Below are 16,870 nucleotides of genomic sequence, written 5' to 3'. Positions count from 1 at the left end.
AATAAAGAACTCATTTTATTGTTTCATATGTGGCGTTCTTCGTTCAATTAAATCTAAATCGATGCTCGCTAATTCAGTCGTCCGACCTCGAACGGGAAACGAACGAATAACGAGGTTAAATTATTTTCGAATCTCGGATAAATATTTCACGCGATTTCCTGTGCCACTTGGACTTCCACATATGGCTCTTGTACAAAATCTTGTAGAAACGACGTTTAAAGAAAAATTGTTTAAACGCAGAGCAAGTGTTAACTACTTTCTCTGCGATGATATTTGCAAGCAATCGTCACGTAGCCTTCCCTATGCATTCGAACGGAGGAGTCTATTCGATAAGAGTTCGGTAAACTCGATTGTCAATCCACTGTAATTGCAATTGTTCCTGAATCAGGTGTAATTACACAACGCAACTAGTTTACAGAGCTTCTGTCCGGAACAGGGAGTTCCCAGAATCAACAAGTAGTTTCGGCTAGTTTTTTCCTAAGCCAAAGGCACGGTTGAATTTAATTACAAATTACTTTTTCGCGCGAATTAAGGCCAGACGCTTTGATTGAAACAAAGGGTCCCGTTAACCCATTCCCGTAACTTTAACACGAGATGTAATGTCGTACGTACGCTCGCAACTTGGGAATATTAATGCATCGTTAATATTAATCTTAGTAATGGAAGAAATAAATTTCACGTCACGTTTTTCCAGTCGACCCATGCAATAAAATATTAGCATCATCTGCGATCGTTACACGATCTCGCGTATTCGGTTTTGGAAATCATTAACAACGATTCGCCTGTGTTAAAATGAAATTATTTAACGTCACACGCAAACAAATTGCACCTGGTCGTGATCCCTTCCGACTTGCGAACTATGCTCAGCCGTTTCTTCCTCGTTTATTGTTTGCCCAGGACGGAACGCAAATACAGTGAAATTGCTGGGAATACGCGCCTCAGCGAAATTATATCTCCGTGAGAGCTGATGCCACCGCGGCGCACATAATTGCTAATAATTTATCGCGTGCAATTAAATGCGCGCCACACGGAACGACGCGATATTTACAGCTGCTGCCCACCCCTCGTCCCTCGATCGTTAGCGCACTTTAATATTCTGCGCGCAACATTTTCTTACCGTTGTGGAAAAATATTCATGAGTGTTCCCATGTTTCCATGAATATTTTCCTGATTCCACGCACGGAAGTGAATCGAATGTATATGGAATTCCTATTTCTAGTTGCGGAGGATTCGTCTCCGAAACAGATTTACCTCGAAGATGTCTGGGTTATGAACTTTCCATGGAATTGTCGAGGATGAAAGAGCTGCGATTTTTAGAATTTTTCACATTAAAATGATACGTAGTATTCGATGAAAGAATGATGTTCCAAACGTTAGTCCAATCCATCCTTCAACGTCTCGCTCGCCACCAGGGGAATGTTTATTTTTTAATATTTATTCGCGCTCGAATAAGGAGCGTGCCGCGTCCAATTTGAATAACAATTCGTCGGTTTACAGAGCGATAACTTAGCATTGGCGACGTGACGAGGGATCAGAAGCGAAAGGATAGCTCACGGGGTTCGTTTACTCGTTAAAACAGGATTTTCCTCCACGTATTTGAAACAAACGTGACGTCATTTATAATAAATCAATTTCTACATCCTGAAAAACTTACAATAAATTGCGCGTTAGATACCTATTTAAATCATGAATATGAATAACGAACTCGCATTGCTCGTCATGAATATAAAATACAAAATATTTAAGGGTTTAACTAATGGATTTAAAAATTATGTCGAACTACTCACGTACTAATTAATATTTTCACAGGGCCAATTTTCTAGAAAGTCTGGCGATCGATAAAAGAAAGAGTGAAATGAACAAGCCGGGAATAAAATGTCGAAAAGTTCTTTTGAGGTTCGACGAATGCTACCGACCCTCATTTTCATTGTTCCGGAATATCGATAGAAAAACGAGGATCGCAGCAGCGGTTTCTTTCCTTCGTCGCTTCATTATGCATGCGATTCTCATTATCCGCGGAATAAACGTTAATCGCCCGCATCGTTAGAGATCCGACCCGTGGATTTTTGCATCCCCCTGCGTGTCTAAGTTTGTCTCGGAACGATTTGTCAGTCGTTGGCGACGACGGGAAGAAAGTGGCGGCTCCGTTTGCTTGTTACCTTCATTTTCCGACGCGTTGAGCCGTGGGGACGTCAGCGAACGCTATTCCAACACGTGAAATTGAAAACCGTAAGAGTAGAAGGGTCGAAAAGAGCTGAAAGAATACCCCCGAAGTCCTCGGCGCGTTTTTCCTCGACCACTGGCGTGGTCCTGTTTCAAGGTGAAAAAGAGAGAGCTTTGAGTCTGTCGAACACAAAGGAAATTTTCGAGCGTGCTACTTTCGGCGCAGCTTTTAAAATATCCAGGAACTAAAATTCTAAAGAATCTTCGAAGAAGTTAGGAAGGAACTCCAGGAAGAGGTCCCAGGAACTTAGATGAATCGAAATGCTTTTAAACTCTTGGGGCGATCGAAGTGTCCTCCCAACAATGTTACACCAATTGGCTTAAAGAATAATCTAAGTTTTAGAGCTGATAACGGTGGAATCCCTGTAACCTCGTAACGTTACACCTTTTCAATAATACTGGATTGAGTGGGATAATGTTAGTGACACTATGGAATTCTACTCGATTTTTTAGCGACAACGAAGAGAAGAATCACGAAGCAAGGATAGCTGACAAAGCAAACAGAGAAAATTTCCAAGTCCTTACACCCTTTCGCACCTAAGCAGACCTAAAATTCGGAAGAAATACTGGAATAGACCCCAGCATGGAAGCCCAGAATTTCAATAGGTGGCTCGAAACGCTTGGAAGTCCATCCCCGGAACGACCAAAGCGTCCTCCAACAATGTTGCCCCTCGGGTGGTTTCCATCCCCGTGGAAAAACACGAGACGGACAGCGTATCTGGTATCTTCCAAGCCTGGAAAACGTCTGTGTAGAGCTGACGGATCCTCGTGTCCGGGTAGTGAGTTTATCACGACAGCGATGGGGAAGAGAGGGGGAGGAGTGGGAGGGGGGTTCGCTGATAAACGGATCTGTTTATGGAGAACCGGGCACGTGAGAGGGTGTGATCGTTGCGACGCCACTATCTACTCGAGACGCTCCGCGTAATACATAGGAATACGTGTAGCTCGGATTGAATAGCGTCGTCCAGGATAATGGAAGGCTTTGCTGGACCATGTATCTACACCGCAGTCTGCTCGTATCGAGCATTCGGATCTCTCACGGTTCTGTTTCCCCGCTGGCGAAGCGGAAGGCGGAGAAGAATAAAGGGAAGATGACGGAAGAGTGGACAGACCCGAACGAAGGAGTCGAGAAGAAAACCCCGCCTGAAGCAAAGGTTTTCATCCCCCTCGCGAGACCTTCCAAGGGACATCTGCATGGGGAATCTATCGTGTTTGTTTAACGATAGAAAATCCACGGTGTAGCCGACGGTTCCATTCACCCAGCTCGATGCAGCCTGGAAGCCATTTATTCGTTCTGCGGTTCGAGTACCGTTGTTTGCTCGCTTGTCTTTCATCCGTCTTTCACGTTTTCGTTGCTTGCTTTTGTTGCGTCGTACGATGCCATCGCTCGGTTTCCTTGTTTGGACAGCTGTACAAGCGAATCGCTGATCCTAGATGCCTGGAACAATCTGGAAAATTGTTGGGTATGCTAAGTGGACGATTCGTGCTCTTAATCTTTACTCGAACGTTTGTAGGCATCGGTAGAAGAGCAACAACTCCTTGGAAGACGAAAATCTCCATCTTGGCAGAATTTTCAAAAATTTTAGAAGCGAGAGATCAGCTGTAGGCGGAGAGCAAACACCCGTCGAGTCCTCTGCCAAATCCTCGACCTGGCACACATTCGCAACGAAATGAATACTTCGGCCGACCCGGAGGTGGGAGCGATCTCGAATCGCAACTAGGGAGCATCCTGCTCCCACTCGAGGATCGGACAGGCCACGGAATCGGTAGTTACTCGGAGGTGCACACGGTCCCGCATAAAAGATGCATACCATCCGCTCGACTCGCGCGCGGAGTCGAATAACGACGGATTTCCAGGACCTCCAAAGTGAATGGTCGAGGAGCATTCAAAGGGGCCATAATTCTTTGAGATGAAAATGCGGAGACGAATGTAATATGACGCTGCGTTCGTACGGAAGCCGTCTGTGCATCCTCGTGGAGCGAAAAAGTAGACCCCTACGACGAAATTCTTTTTACCCCCTCCCTCAGCCGAGGAGAATGTAACATTATTATGCGTCTGGACCCTTCTTTGCAATTGAAATGAGACAGCTGTATTTCGAGCAGCGTTTGAGAAGGTTAAGTGGGATCCGGATGGAATTGCTCTTTGGAGTTGCCTTGACGCAGTTGATACCACGCTTGCTTGCCATAGTAGCCACTATAATACTAATACAGACCAATACTCCTAGCAAGAATGATCTGTATAGGCACTATAGAAATGTTATGGTCGATTTCACCATACCTTTGTAATTAGATCGAGAAGAAACAAATTAATTCTCTATTACAGTAATTCTCCCCAAAAATGTCAATAAAGCGCTATTAATAATTCATCTATAATTATAAATCCAAATAATTCAACCACTTATCCTATTAACCTTCCAGTCGTAATACTTCGAAACCAACCATTTCATCGTCTCCCGGCGTGTCACCAAAATCAACCCTGCACGAGTCAAGTGGGCCATCTCGCGTTACACTAGGTAGAACATTAGTAGAACCACAGAGGGAGTTAATTTACATCACAATGACACAGTTTTGATATTCAGCGGCGTCGCGAAGGAAAGCTGCTCGATTAACGTTCCACTGTTATGGCACCGAGCTCCCGCGAGTAAGAGGCAACGAACCGCGAGAGTTCCTCGTCGCTGATTGCCGCGGTGTTGGAAAACGCGGTTTCTCCCGCGGCCAGTGTTATTCCATTTTCCAACACCCGATTCGACAGTCTCCGTTCTTCGGGACTCTCGCGGCAGGGACGCATCGTAAAAAGCGGACGACACGACTTCGCACTTTGCTTGCGCGAAACGGTGCCGGTCGAAGGAAGCTCGACGAAAGTGGCTGTTGTCTGGCAAAATGTGACGCCGATAAATTCATATCGGGACATCCGCTTCGGCGACGGTCTATTAAACGAGCTGCGTTCCACGGCCCGATCTTCGGTTACAGTGATGGACTACGCTGGCTGAGGAAGGGGATGATGAATGTCTCGTCGCGTCTCAAGTTTCTAGCCAGCAGACATTTTAGGGCAAAAATTCCCGATGGCTTCGTCGCCTTTCATAAACTCATCAAAGGATAAACTCGACTGGAATCGAAATTTACGAAAGTAGAAAGGAGTACGAGTACTGGGGTTCATTTTTATTTTTATTAAATGTCCTGTATCTTGGGAGAAATACTGTATTAAATGCAAATGTCATTACCACTTTGAAACGATGGATAATAATTCTCAAAAGTCCCAACATCGGTTTCTTAAGAATAACACTGTAAATGTCACCTCGAGGATTATTAATGGCTAAAAAAAGAGTCCATAAATCGACCAAAATCATACCTTTAAATCCATACCCCTCAAATATCACTCCGTGTGAAGTGGTAATGCGTAACTGCTTACTCGATTCCGCAGTAGAATAAGTGAACGATAGCCGCGCCGGTTGTATCCAGAATCCATTTCACGCACGGACAATTCTAGTCGCTGTAAAAGCTGTGCTCATTTAAATCCATTTTAAACGACCCAGTCACCAAACAGAAAACGAAAAACTGAAGTGAAAAGGATCAGAGTCGATTTAAATAGCAGGACAATGGATCCCCAAGTACGAGTCGACGATAATCCGTGCGTTACAATTACCGTCCGTGGAAACTTGCGCACACCTGGGTCCCACCGTTCGAATTCAATTAGGTAGTTAGCTTGTCCGCGTATCTCGGTGATCCAGGAGCGAATATAAAACGAGTTCAACAAATGCAAACACCGAAAATTAGATTGACGCGACGCGGACATCGGGGCCTGTTACTGTTTCAACGAGTGGGCAGGAATTAAGAGAAATGGATCTCGAAAATAATTATTACACTAGAGCCATATACAATATTTTCGACACAAGGATTTGTCGAGGATGGAAAGACCAGAAAAGGAAACGCAGAGTTCGAAGCAGTCGCAGGAAACGGAAACTACTATTGACTGTCGATATAGAGGACGTGGCGACGACTATTAATCGCTCGAGTAACGACTTTGAAGCGTAAACATCGTTTAACCTTCGACCCCTTCGGAGTTCTCGAGTGAAAAAGTGGTTTCATAAACGCAACGACGGGCACAACTCGAGAAAATGTTTCCTTGCGGAGTGCCAAGTCGCGTTACGACCTTTGCCGCGAGCCAAATGAAGTTCAGTTCCAATGCTGCAGCGCGTCGAAAACAACCCTCGAGCTTTTACTGCCACCCTTTCCGCTCATTACTATAACCTTTACCCGCTTTTCCAGACGGACGAAAGGGGAGGGGTGAATAGGAGGGTTGAATGGCCGTGTATAACGAGTACCGGCGTGCATATGATTTCTGTGTTAATCGAGAAAACATTGTAATAGCATACTTTGAATTATTTATAGTTTTAATGGGAGATGGGATTTCTTGAGATCATTATTATTTGGGAGAGATTTCTCTTCAGCTTGAGTCTCCAAAGGCATGATAAAATATTATTTGACGAGTTTGCTCTGTTTAGACTCCTAGCATTCAAAAAATATAATCATTGTTCAAGTTTTCAAGCTTAAGCAATTGTTAAACAGCTCTGTACCGCGTCAGTAAACTAAACCAGATCTATTTTAACATGAGTGAGTATTCAACGCGGACAAGACTCGTCCGTTCCCCTGTCCCCAAACAATTCCAGTTTAGTTCGACGAACGCAAACTAAACTCGAGGCAGTTTCTAATCATCGCGGCGTGAGGCTGCATCCACCGTACCGCCTACCATCTTCACAATCCATTAGGCGACAATCTCCAACGACAATATACTCAAGCTCGTCCAATCATGGTTCTCCGAATCATCCAGCATCCCCAAATCCGAAGAATAGATCAAACACTTTTTCCCAGAGATATTCTCCCCACGGAGAATAGCGATCGCGCGACCTGACAACCCCTCGATGCACAAGGGTTGCCATTAGTCTTCCAAGGAACGAAATTGCTGGTATCGATAGGGGTGTCGACTCCACGGAAACCCTATGCGTGCTGACATCTACTCCCTCGCCGAGCAACCCCAGTCGAGGCCAGTTTGCTCGTTCCGCCGCGAGGTGGCGGTAGCTGACTTGTTTTCCACCCCCGAGGAGCCACCCCCTCGCAAAAAGCGGTCGCGACGTTTCAGTCTAGACGCGACTCTGTCGTACCTGGGACCAATCGACCTCGAATACTCGAAATCCAGCGATTTCGAGGCTCGTCGCGATCGCGGGGCCAGGTTTAAGCGCTCGTCGCAGTAAATCCGGTAGGGAGGCGTCGCTGGCGTCCATAAAAGAAAATCGGCCGTACCTGACTGAGTTACGAGGCCATCGACGTCCGAGCCCCCGTATATACGCCGGCCATAAATATTTATCCGACGCTGGTCAGATACGACGGACCTGGGGTCGCGGGGGGCCGATAAAAATGATTACGTCGCTGGAAAAACCGCCCCCACGACACCCCCGCCGTACCGTGGATGTAAAGGGGCTGGGATCGTAAATCGAACGTTGATTTGCTTTATGCAGAAATGACGTGACTACCACGACATCGTGAATGATAAGAGGGCCTGTAGTTGAATTAAGCTGTGAGCGCATTTGAATTCAGCATAAAAATAAAATATTCGGACGATTAGATAAACACCCGTGACTTCCCCGGTTCAACTTTACATTCAAACTTTAGTTTCATAATACGCTTTAATCTTTATAATCGTCCAGAGACGAAATTCGGTGTAGTTTCTTTACCCACGAATGGTATTTATTTAAAAAAATTTTCACGCATTCTAACAACAATATCTTGATCGATACAGTAGAACAATAACTTCTCTCCTAACAACGAGTCCTTAAATTTATCAGTTCCATTTCTAGCTTCCTTTATATTTATTCCCCTCTATAAAAATGATTACGCCGCCCTTATTTCCAGTCGTAAAGGGGTTGACTCGTAAATCGAACGTTGATTCGTTTCACGCAGAAGCGCCGCGGCGACTGCGTCGTTCCGTATCGTGCATTATTCCGGTCGGAGCGTAAGTTACGCGCGGCCCTGTTAGAAGAAACGAAACAATACGGCAGGGTGCAGCGACCGATAAGAAGAATGGAAGTTTTAATTTTACGAGCAACGGGAGCGTTACTTATCGACGTATCGTCGATGTCGAGTTATTGTTTTCGCGCGCCAGAAGCGCACTTGGGGTCCGGCGCCCGTTATTGCTACGAATCTCGCGAAAAGGGGTAACGCTCGATTACGCGTGGAAATTTAGAGCCACGTCGGGTGAGTTTGATTTAGAATCGGCTGTTCTGCGAGCATCGTGAAATATTCGGAGCCGTTCGAGCAATGAAATGTATTATACCGCGTCGACTGTCTCTGTAGCGACTTTTTGCGTGTACCTTTTATCGATGCGAACTTAGGGGGTGCCTTTATTGATTTCGAGGGCTGGGAGAGTAAAATAATTCTCATCTGAGGTCGTTGGGGGGTAGGTGAGCTACTTTGTGCGAGTTCAAATAAAATTGAAAAGGTATATGGAGATTGAAAAACTACCCCTAGATTTATAATGCTATCTTGAGGGCTGTTGGAAATATCGAGACTCTTTAAAAATATATTCCACGTGCGTTTTGACGATTGAAACTTTGACAGATCGTCCCAGCACTCAATTTTGAGCACTTGTGACTAAACAAAATATTTGTCCTATCTTCGAGACCTCCACAATTCATCAAAGTCGAGAAATGAGCACTTTGTTTATTCTAGAGTGCTTCGTATATTTTCTGAAGCTCTCTAATAAATCCTCGAAACATTCTATGTTTGTAAAGCGTATTTCTCTCATTTCCAGTGGCCAGGAAATACTAGAACAAGGTGTGTACAACGCCTCGACACACATTCGTTTTCCATTTCGCGGCGAAAGCGATCTGCGCGATATCGTAGCCCGAAATGCTCGAGTGCTGCGCTGTTACAGAGGTCTATGGGAAACGAGGTTCAAACGTAAAATATGTTCCCGTACACGGCCCAATTCTCTCGATAACGGCGCGGGGAAGTTTACCACGCGATATCTTTTTACAGCTACACGGCTGGCGACGTTGGCTCGTTTTACTTTTTATTAGAATATCGACTCGTGCCGATTGATTTATGGCGGATGCTTCGATCCGCGCCTCGACCAAGATGAGAATGTCCCGGGGCACGTGTCGCCATACGTCAATTTTGTGCCCGGACCGTATCGATTCGCTTTTTAATTTTCATGGAAATTTCACGGCCGAAGCTTAGCCGGCGAGCTCTTTCATTTATCTTCGCGATCCAGTTCACGCTAGTCGCAGCCATCTTTTTCCGAAGGAATTAAGGGGGCTTTTCTTTTGTCTCGCCTCGATCGATGAGTATTGGGAACTTGTAAAGGGGGACATATTTAATTTGATGGACTGTTCGCTGTCATCGACACGAACAGAAATTTTATTTGTGGTTTGCAGAAGAACCTTATGAATTTGTTTAATTTTTACTCCAAAATGGCGCGATAATATCCATGAAAATTAATAGAAATACATTGCATGCGAAACGAAGTAATCAGATTTAACTCCATGCAAAAAAAAAAATCAAATTTTATATACCTACTCCAACGCATATATATTCAGGAAATGAGCAAATATTTAATCTCGTGGCAGTTTTCACCAGAAAACGTTCCAATTTCCACTCTAATGTTCAATCCAACACCCTGTCATAACCCCCGCGACTTTGCTAATTAGCTCGCGTAAAATTCACGCCGTCTCGACGGAACCATCGACGCAGCACACCCCCCTGCCCCCAGGGTGTATCGCACACGAAAAAATCAATTTCTCTGACCCAAAAACAAAAGTTAATTAAAATGTCCAAGCCGTCCGGTTCTCGAGTTAATGCGCTATTTGCACGTTCCGAGCATCCTTCTGACATTTGGGCGGTGATGAATCCCCGTCATTAACCACGAAGATGAGCCCATCCCCTGAATAGGGGTGGGTTCGCGCGAGGCCCTTTTTAACGCGGCCATTTGCGGGGAAACGCAACAGAAAATAGGTCGATACGATCTCATGGAAGCGGCCACACGGGCGCATTTATTATTGCAGGAGTGCTTTTCGTATGATCGCATCGACCTATTTCTCGTTACGTTTCTAGCCCGCAAAATGGTTGCCTTGAAAATTCACTCAGCCCTCCAATATTACAAAAACAAACTTGTACTCGTGTCGTGTATCAATTTTATTACGATTGCGAGCGTTCATCGGGAATTATTCGCTTGGACATTCGGTGTTATTATACTATTGGGAATATAGAATGTCACGAGTATGGTACAATGAAATAATTGATATTACTGGTGATGTAGTTTGAAGCATTCACTACAGGGATCTTAATTAGTATTCATCGGGCCAGTTATTACTTTTTGTCAGCTATATCCCAAAACTCTCGATGACGAGTAAAAAATGCAGAAATAGTTACGTGACAATATAAATTACAGGAGCAATTACTGCAATAAGAAAAGCTTACGAATATCTTCCAACCCTCGAATACAGAAGTGAAACGCTATTAAGAATAATAAACGCTGTGTAATAAAAAAGGGCCATCGCGTGGTAAGAAGGTCATAAAACAACGAATCGTTCCACCCCTCGGTGGAAAATGATTCAATTTGACCCCTCAGAGAGCGCGGTATTTCTCTGGCAGTCCATAAACGTGTTAACAGGTCGTGAACGACACCGATCATCCCCCCAACGCTCGCCCGTTTCGACGTTCATTTCCACCCTGTTTACTTGTAATATTTTTTCGCGCCCTCCCTCTCTGGCATACGTCCGAGACAGAAACTGGGGGAAGATGCACAGGGTCGCATTACCATAACAAATTCAACCCGAGCCGCAAAATATTTAGGATCGCTGATGTCTACCACGAGGGTAGCATCTAATAAACCACCCCTCTTTTTGCTCCCTGCGGATAGACGGACGCGATAGTGCCGTATGGTGGCTCTCGAGATTGGACACGCGCTCAACCACCGCCATTACTTGCATCCGTCTTAAAAAAAAAAAGGGAAAAGTACACCCCCAAAGGGTTGAGGGGTGTATCCACAGAAACTTCCGCCCGGAAATTACTTAACCAACGGACTTCGCTCCATTTCAAAGGAACATTCGAACCCAGAAAGAGCTCTTCGGTAAAAGTCCAGGTAGTTTACAGTTTACGGGGGCGCGCCGTGGAAACTCACCCCCTTGCTGTCTTCCCTCGAGCCAGTTCGCAAACTCAGTCCCTCTGGCGAGTTTCAAGAATAATACTTTAGTGTTTTCTAACCACACGGATGATCTGATTTGCTTACTTTGCCGAAGAGCATGTGGGATATTATAATAAAAGCCATATTATTTTAATCTTTGACGAATTTTTTGATTAAAGTGGTAGTTTTCACGAAGGACATTCTTAGAGAATTAATAAATACTATGTACACGAAGCTATAACTCTCGAGTACCTTCATAAAACTCGAAGGAGGACTACTTTCTCATAAAAATTCCGTCCTTTGGGAACTTTTCCACTTCCCCAGTTTTACGGGTGGTTGATAAGTGGTCGCATTGTTCGTGGGTGGAAGAATAAGCGTATCGTTTAATTTAACTCCGATCGGGGCGCGGTATTCAAATGTCAGTGCGAAGTTGGCTGCTCGACGGAAACTGGAATCGTGTAAAACAGATTCCCCAATAAATCTTGAGGGTTGGCGGGGACAAGGGTGGCTGGGCGGTTCGCTCTAGTCTAATTTGTGGATCGTTCACTAAAAGGAAACTACGTCGTCTACAGGATGGGAGAGAAGAATTTATAGATACCCTAATACTGAAAACTCACAGTGAATAGTTGGTGAACAGAGGCGCCCAGGGGTTGAGGGGGCCGAGGGTGATAAATTTTGGAACTGACCTGACTTCACGCGTGCGTCGTTCCTCCCTCCCTATAGGCAAACTCGGCCGATAATTTTTCGGCTGACGTAAATCAAAACCCGTCGCGAAAAACCCCTGGCGTGAGAGGACGCCCATGAAAATCATAATTCAAGCAAGATATTACTGTTGTTAATAAGCGAAGGGGATGCTTCCCTCGTCGTTGCTCAAAGGGGAAAAGTTTTCTCGGAAATATCCTGTTTGTCGTTTGCCTCGTCAACTTGTCTGGATGGTTGTCGTTGAAATATATTGTTGGTATTTTTTCATGGTCTTTTATGCCAGTAGAGATTTTCTGTTCCATACTATGGTCTCACTTGTTAACAATCGGATCACCTATGAATTCTATCTAAATTCCAGAATAAAAGCTTGAAACGAAGACAATAATTGAGTTATTTAGTCAATTTTTGTTTCCAACCATCACTTTTTCAAGAGCGACGAATTCGTCGAACAAACAGCGATTTAACGAATGCAGAGTAACGAAGCGCAGCTAAATAATTACACGACCCGGTGTAATTCAACATTTATCCAAACAGATTTCTAACCAAATGTATTTAATTAATCGCACGTACGTTCAACGTGTAATTGACAAGTAACAATTTATTCCTGCATTTACCTATCACTCATAAGCTACGTAAAATTTCCAACGATTTATTCGGACGGGGTTAATGTCAATTAACATTCAGTATTGCGTTCATTTGCGTGGATAGTACGTCCAATCATTACAAGCTCTTCAAAGTAGAAATTCGATCGCCATTTACCGTATTCAAACATTTGTAATTGATGTTTCGAAAACGAATTTTATAATTTCGAGGATGATATTAAAAATGATAGTAATGACTTCCCGATAAAATTTAATTATTCTAGTACTATTTCTACTTTCGCATATTGGATCGTAATTATTTTTTACATTCCAATATCCATAGAAGAAAATAAAGTTGATGTGATTCTTTGTTTTATATTAATATTCTTGATTCTTGTGCTCGCAGGTCAGAAGTCTTTTCGAAAGTACCCTGTGATCGTGTTCATCCACGGGGAGAGCTTCGAATGGAACAGCGGCAATCCCTATGACGGTACTATATTGGCAGCTTATGGCAAAGTCGTCTTCGTCACTATCAACTTTCGCTTAGGCATCCTGGGTAAGTAGATTAAGCACTGTATGGTCAGACACGTACCAGTAGTTCACCTCGGTAACTGAGTTCTTAAGGAGGATCAACTTGAGGGGGATTCCACGTTTTATGCGATTAAACAATCGAGTTATTCGTTGCTGTATTCCACAGTTTACGGTCTTCAAATGTTCCAATCAATTTTCTTAAACTCAAAATAAACTCTAAGATATTATACTCCACATTTCAAGTCAATCGTATGTTCTTTTTTTTTCATTCTTCCTAGTACGCGCGAAAAAAAAAACAAAATAGATAGAAGCAAGCCTCGACCTCTCGTTGGAAATTTATGAAATCTTTTCGAACACTCCACGCCAGCAGCCTTGCATACAATCAGGAATTCTGCTTCGTTAACGGCCGCGCTACGCTGCGCGATCGGTTTTTGATCTTCGACGAACTTCTTTTTATTTCACTCATGCATCTGTCTATCGATCCGTCGTAGTTCAGCGCGAAAAGCGTCGCCATTCGTATCCTTTACAGTCGGCTCGTATAAATAACTCGGGTTCGAGCCCTTCGTTCTCGGAAACTGTGTTCCAACAATTTCTACGGAAATTTTTATCCGTCCACGGCGTTTCAGACACGGTTGAAGTTTGCATAAATTTGTCCATGAATGTAAATTCGAATAAGTTTCTTAATGTACCAATAAACTTTGCATTCGTCGCGTGGAATTCGCTGCTGGCGAGTTCATCGGCGGATACGCGGGATTTTGGCAAAGGATGCGCAAGAATGGGGGTGAATCTAAATTCATGGCGTTTCTTTGCTCGAATACTTAAAATTATTAACAACTAGGGGACAATGGAGAACTTCCTCCAGCTTCTGGGGCCAGTATCTCAAGTTTTATTGCGAGGATACGTTTCGAAAGCTTTTTGAGGGAAATAATTTTAATTCAAATTAAATGTGTCAGGAATTTATTTTTATCGATGATGTACGTTTGAGAAAGACATAAAAGGGACACTTAATGATTCGTGTATTGAATTTTGAAGTTGATAGTAGTACATTGAGACTCTCTGTAAATCTGTTTTTTGCTCAGTGCTTTTAATAACTCAATCAACACTTGTAATTTATATTATAACTCAAATAGCACAAACATTGACCTCAAGTATAAATTCGCAATGTACCTAAATTATGAATAACACGCGAAAGAAAATTTGATAAAATCGAGGTAAATTCCATAGTAAGAATTCTCGAAACTCTGACGTGAGAATTTAAAAGCAAACATTTCTTTGGAGTATCGTCAACAGTGCACAAACTTCAGTTTCCTTCCTCCTTTAGTATTCCATATTTCTCGCGCAAAACATAACCGGGGTAAAGTCACGCGACACACAAGCTGCTCCGCGGAATTTCTGCCCCCCTACGTCCAATTACACGCTCGAACATTTATCGTCCGAAGAAAAACTCCTATTCATTACTCAAGGGCAAAAAGTCAACGACGACTGCGGGGACGGGGGACGGCCGTAAAATTTCATGCAACCCCGGGCAGTCGTATATCGCTTAAAAGGAAACTTCTCGATGGGAAAGGAGGCTCGTGGTAAAGACAAAGGCGTCCTTCTCGCCCTCGAAACTCGACGTCGTACCCCGCAACCTGCCCCAGTTCTTTAATCCAACGTAATGATTTTAAAAAGCAACTGTGCAAAATTATGCTTAGCAACTGTGAAAATTGTGCCTGAAATTTCTCTCTATGCAGTCTGTTTCTTTCGGAGAGCACGGGACACTCGTGTTTCTCTTTTTCTTTTAATAGTCGAGATATTTCAAGGGCATTATTTTTAATGACGGTATACTCTCACGACGTAGAAGCACGTGGAAAAACAAATTTAAGTCATTATAGAAAATACAGAAATTAATATACGAAATTCTGTTACATTCATTTAATATTCTACAGTCAGTTTGAATTCTCACCTGTTTAATTCTGCCTCGGGATAATTACTGCAAGCCTGTTAATTTAATCTTGTAAAGCAAGGACTCTAACGGGGTGATCGTAAAATTTCCACGCAACCCCTGGCAGCCGTGGTTATATCGTCGAGAAGGAAACTTCTCGATGGAGGAAGGAGCCTTACGACCGAGACAAAGGCGTCCTTTTCACCCTCGAAACATCCCATCGATCTCCGGCCGCTCTTTTTCCACGACCTGCTCTATTTTTTCCACCCTCCTGCCTCTCCGCGAACCTCCCATAACGACGAACTTCCGCCTATCCTTTCCCCTAAAATGATAACCGAGACCACCGTCGCGCAATGCAAATGGACGGACGATGCGAGCTGCAGCTCGCTACATCCGACGAGCGGGTTGCTTTAAGAGGGGTCGTGGTGGGGAGTAGAAAAAAAAAGGAAACGGAGGCTGCGAGACCATAATCATAAATTAGGTTAAAGTGCTGGGAAGGCGCTTAGTTAACCTCGCCCTCTCGCTTCCGCCAATGGTCTACAGTTAGCCAGCGAGAAGTCCACGGATAACTTCAGCCCTTTGCGAAACAAGGGTGGAAAAATATGGCCGCGAGGCTCGAGCAAAAAGAACGCTACGGTTGTTGGGCTAGTTTACATCCTCGGGGGTGATTTCTTGGTACACGGGGACGCGAAACCAACCCCGAGGCTTCTGTTTCGACGCTTTAACGAGGACACCGAGCTGTGAAACGAAATATGTCTTTTTTTTTCTTAACTACTCCGTTCCGAGGCGAACTTAAATCTGGTGTAACGGGAAGCGTGGGCGAATTTGGCACACGCTGGACATGGATTCGAGACGGGCAAACAACACCTGATGCAATAGCTGTCCTGGCATAACACGGGCTAATTAAATGTAACCTAATTGGGTCTCCGGCTGGAGGGTTCGTGTTCGTCGTGGCTTGTTTGACAGACACGAGGATTTATGAAAAAGAGAGTACTTGGTTAATCGCTTTTGAATTTGTCAGACGTGAATGGCTATCGAAGAAGTTTGAGATAACGTGCTTTGATATTATCGTATTTATATTTGACGTGTTCTCTTTGACAGCATCAGCTAGAGGAGGAATAAATAAAACACATTGTTAGGGATGATGGGTATGATATGTGAGGATAGCAAGTATTAAATTAATCGAGCCTCTACTCAGATATACGTTCTTTAAACAAAAAGTTGAATTGGTATTTGGAATTGAAATTCTGCTTTCGTATACAATTTGGAAATGGCGTGCATCCCCTAAATTCAACCTAGGACAGTAGTGGAAACAATAACGGCGAGGGTTTCGGTTCAATTAACGTAAATCTCGTTGCAGGTTTCTTGAGGCCCGGTATCAGAGACGACACCACCAGCAATTTCGGTCTCCTGGATCAAATAGCCGCCCTCCTCTGGCTCAAAGAGAACATCGCCGAGTTCGGCGGCGATCCGAACAGCATTACGTTGCTCGGCCACGGTACCGGCGCCATTTTTGCTAATCTGCTGCTTATCAGCCCTGTGGCTAATAAGAAAGGTAACGGTTATTGCTGTATCGCGTGTTTGCGACTTCTGCGATACCTGAATATTAAGAGGACGCTTTGAAATTGGAGGGTGGGTGAACACGTTACCTCCATTTTCGTGAAATTGATACGAGCCAGGGCGTGCAGACTTCGATTTTCAGAAAAGTTTGGTACGACGATGGGAGAGGAG

The 16,870-nt window shown here is 44.1% G+C and overlaps 1 protein-coding gene across 5 annotated transcripts in view; it reads left to right on the top strand.

The window, feature by feature from the left end:
- The window catches only part of LOC128873750 (uncharacterized), a 75,396-nt gene that overhangs the window by 41,608 nt on the left and 16,918 nt on the right, over positions 1–16,870 (top strand). For all 5 annotated transcript variants that reach the window (XM_054117558.1, XM_054117554.1, XM_054117555.1 and 2 more), the window contains exons 4-5: positions 13,091–13,240; positions 16,500–16,694. In XM_054117558.1, coding sequence (XP_053973533.1) covers positions 13,091–13,240; positions 16,500–16,694 — 345 coding nt within the window. The remainder of the gene's footprint in view (positions 1–13,090; positions 13,241–16,499; positions 16,695–16,870) is intronic.

This window comes from Hylaeus volcanicus, chromosome 3, assembly GCF_026283585.1.
Source record: "Hylaeus volcanicus isolate JK05 chromosome 3, UHH_iyHylVolc1.0_haploid, whole genome shotgun sequence".
Lineage (NCBI taxonomy): Eukaryota > Metazoa > Arthropoda > Insecta > Hymenoptera > Colletidae > Hylaeus > Hylaeus volcanicus.
Note: the sequence above shows the minus strand (reverse complement) of the source record. Positions and strands in the feature narration are given on the sequence as shown.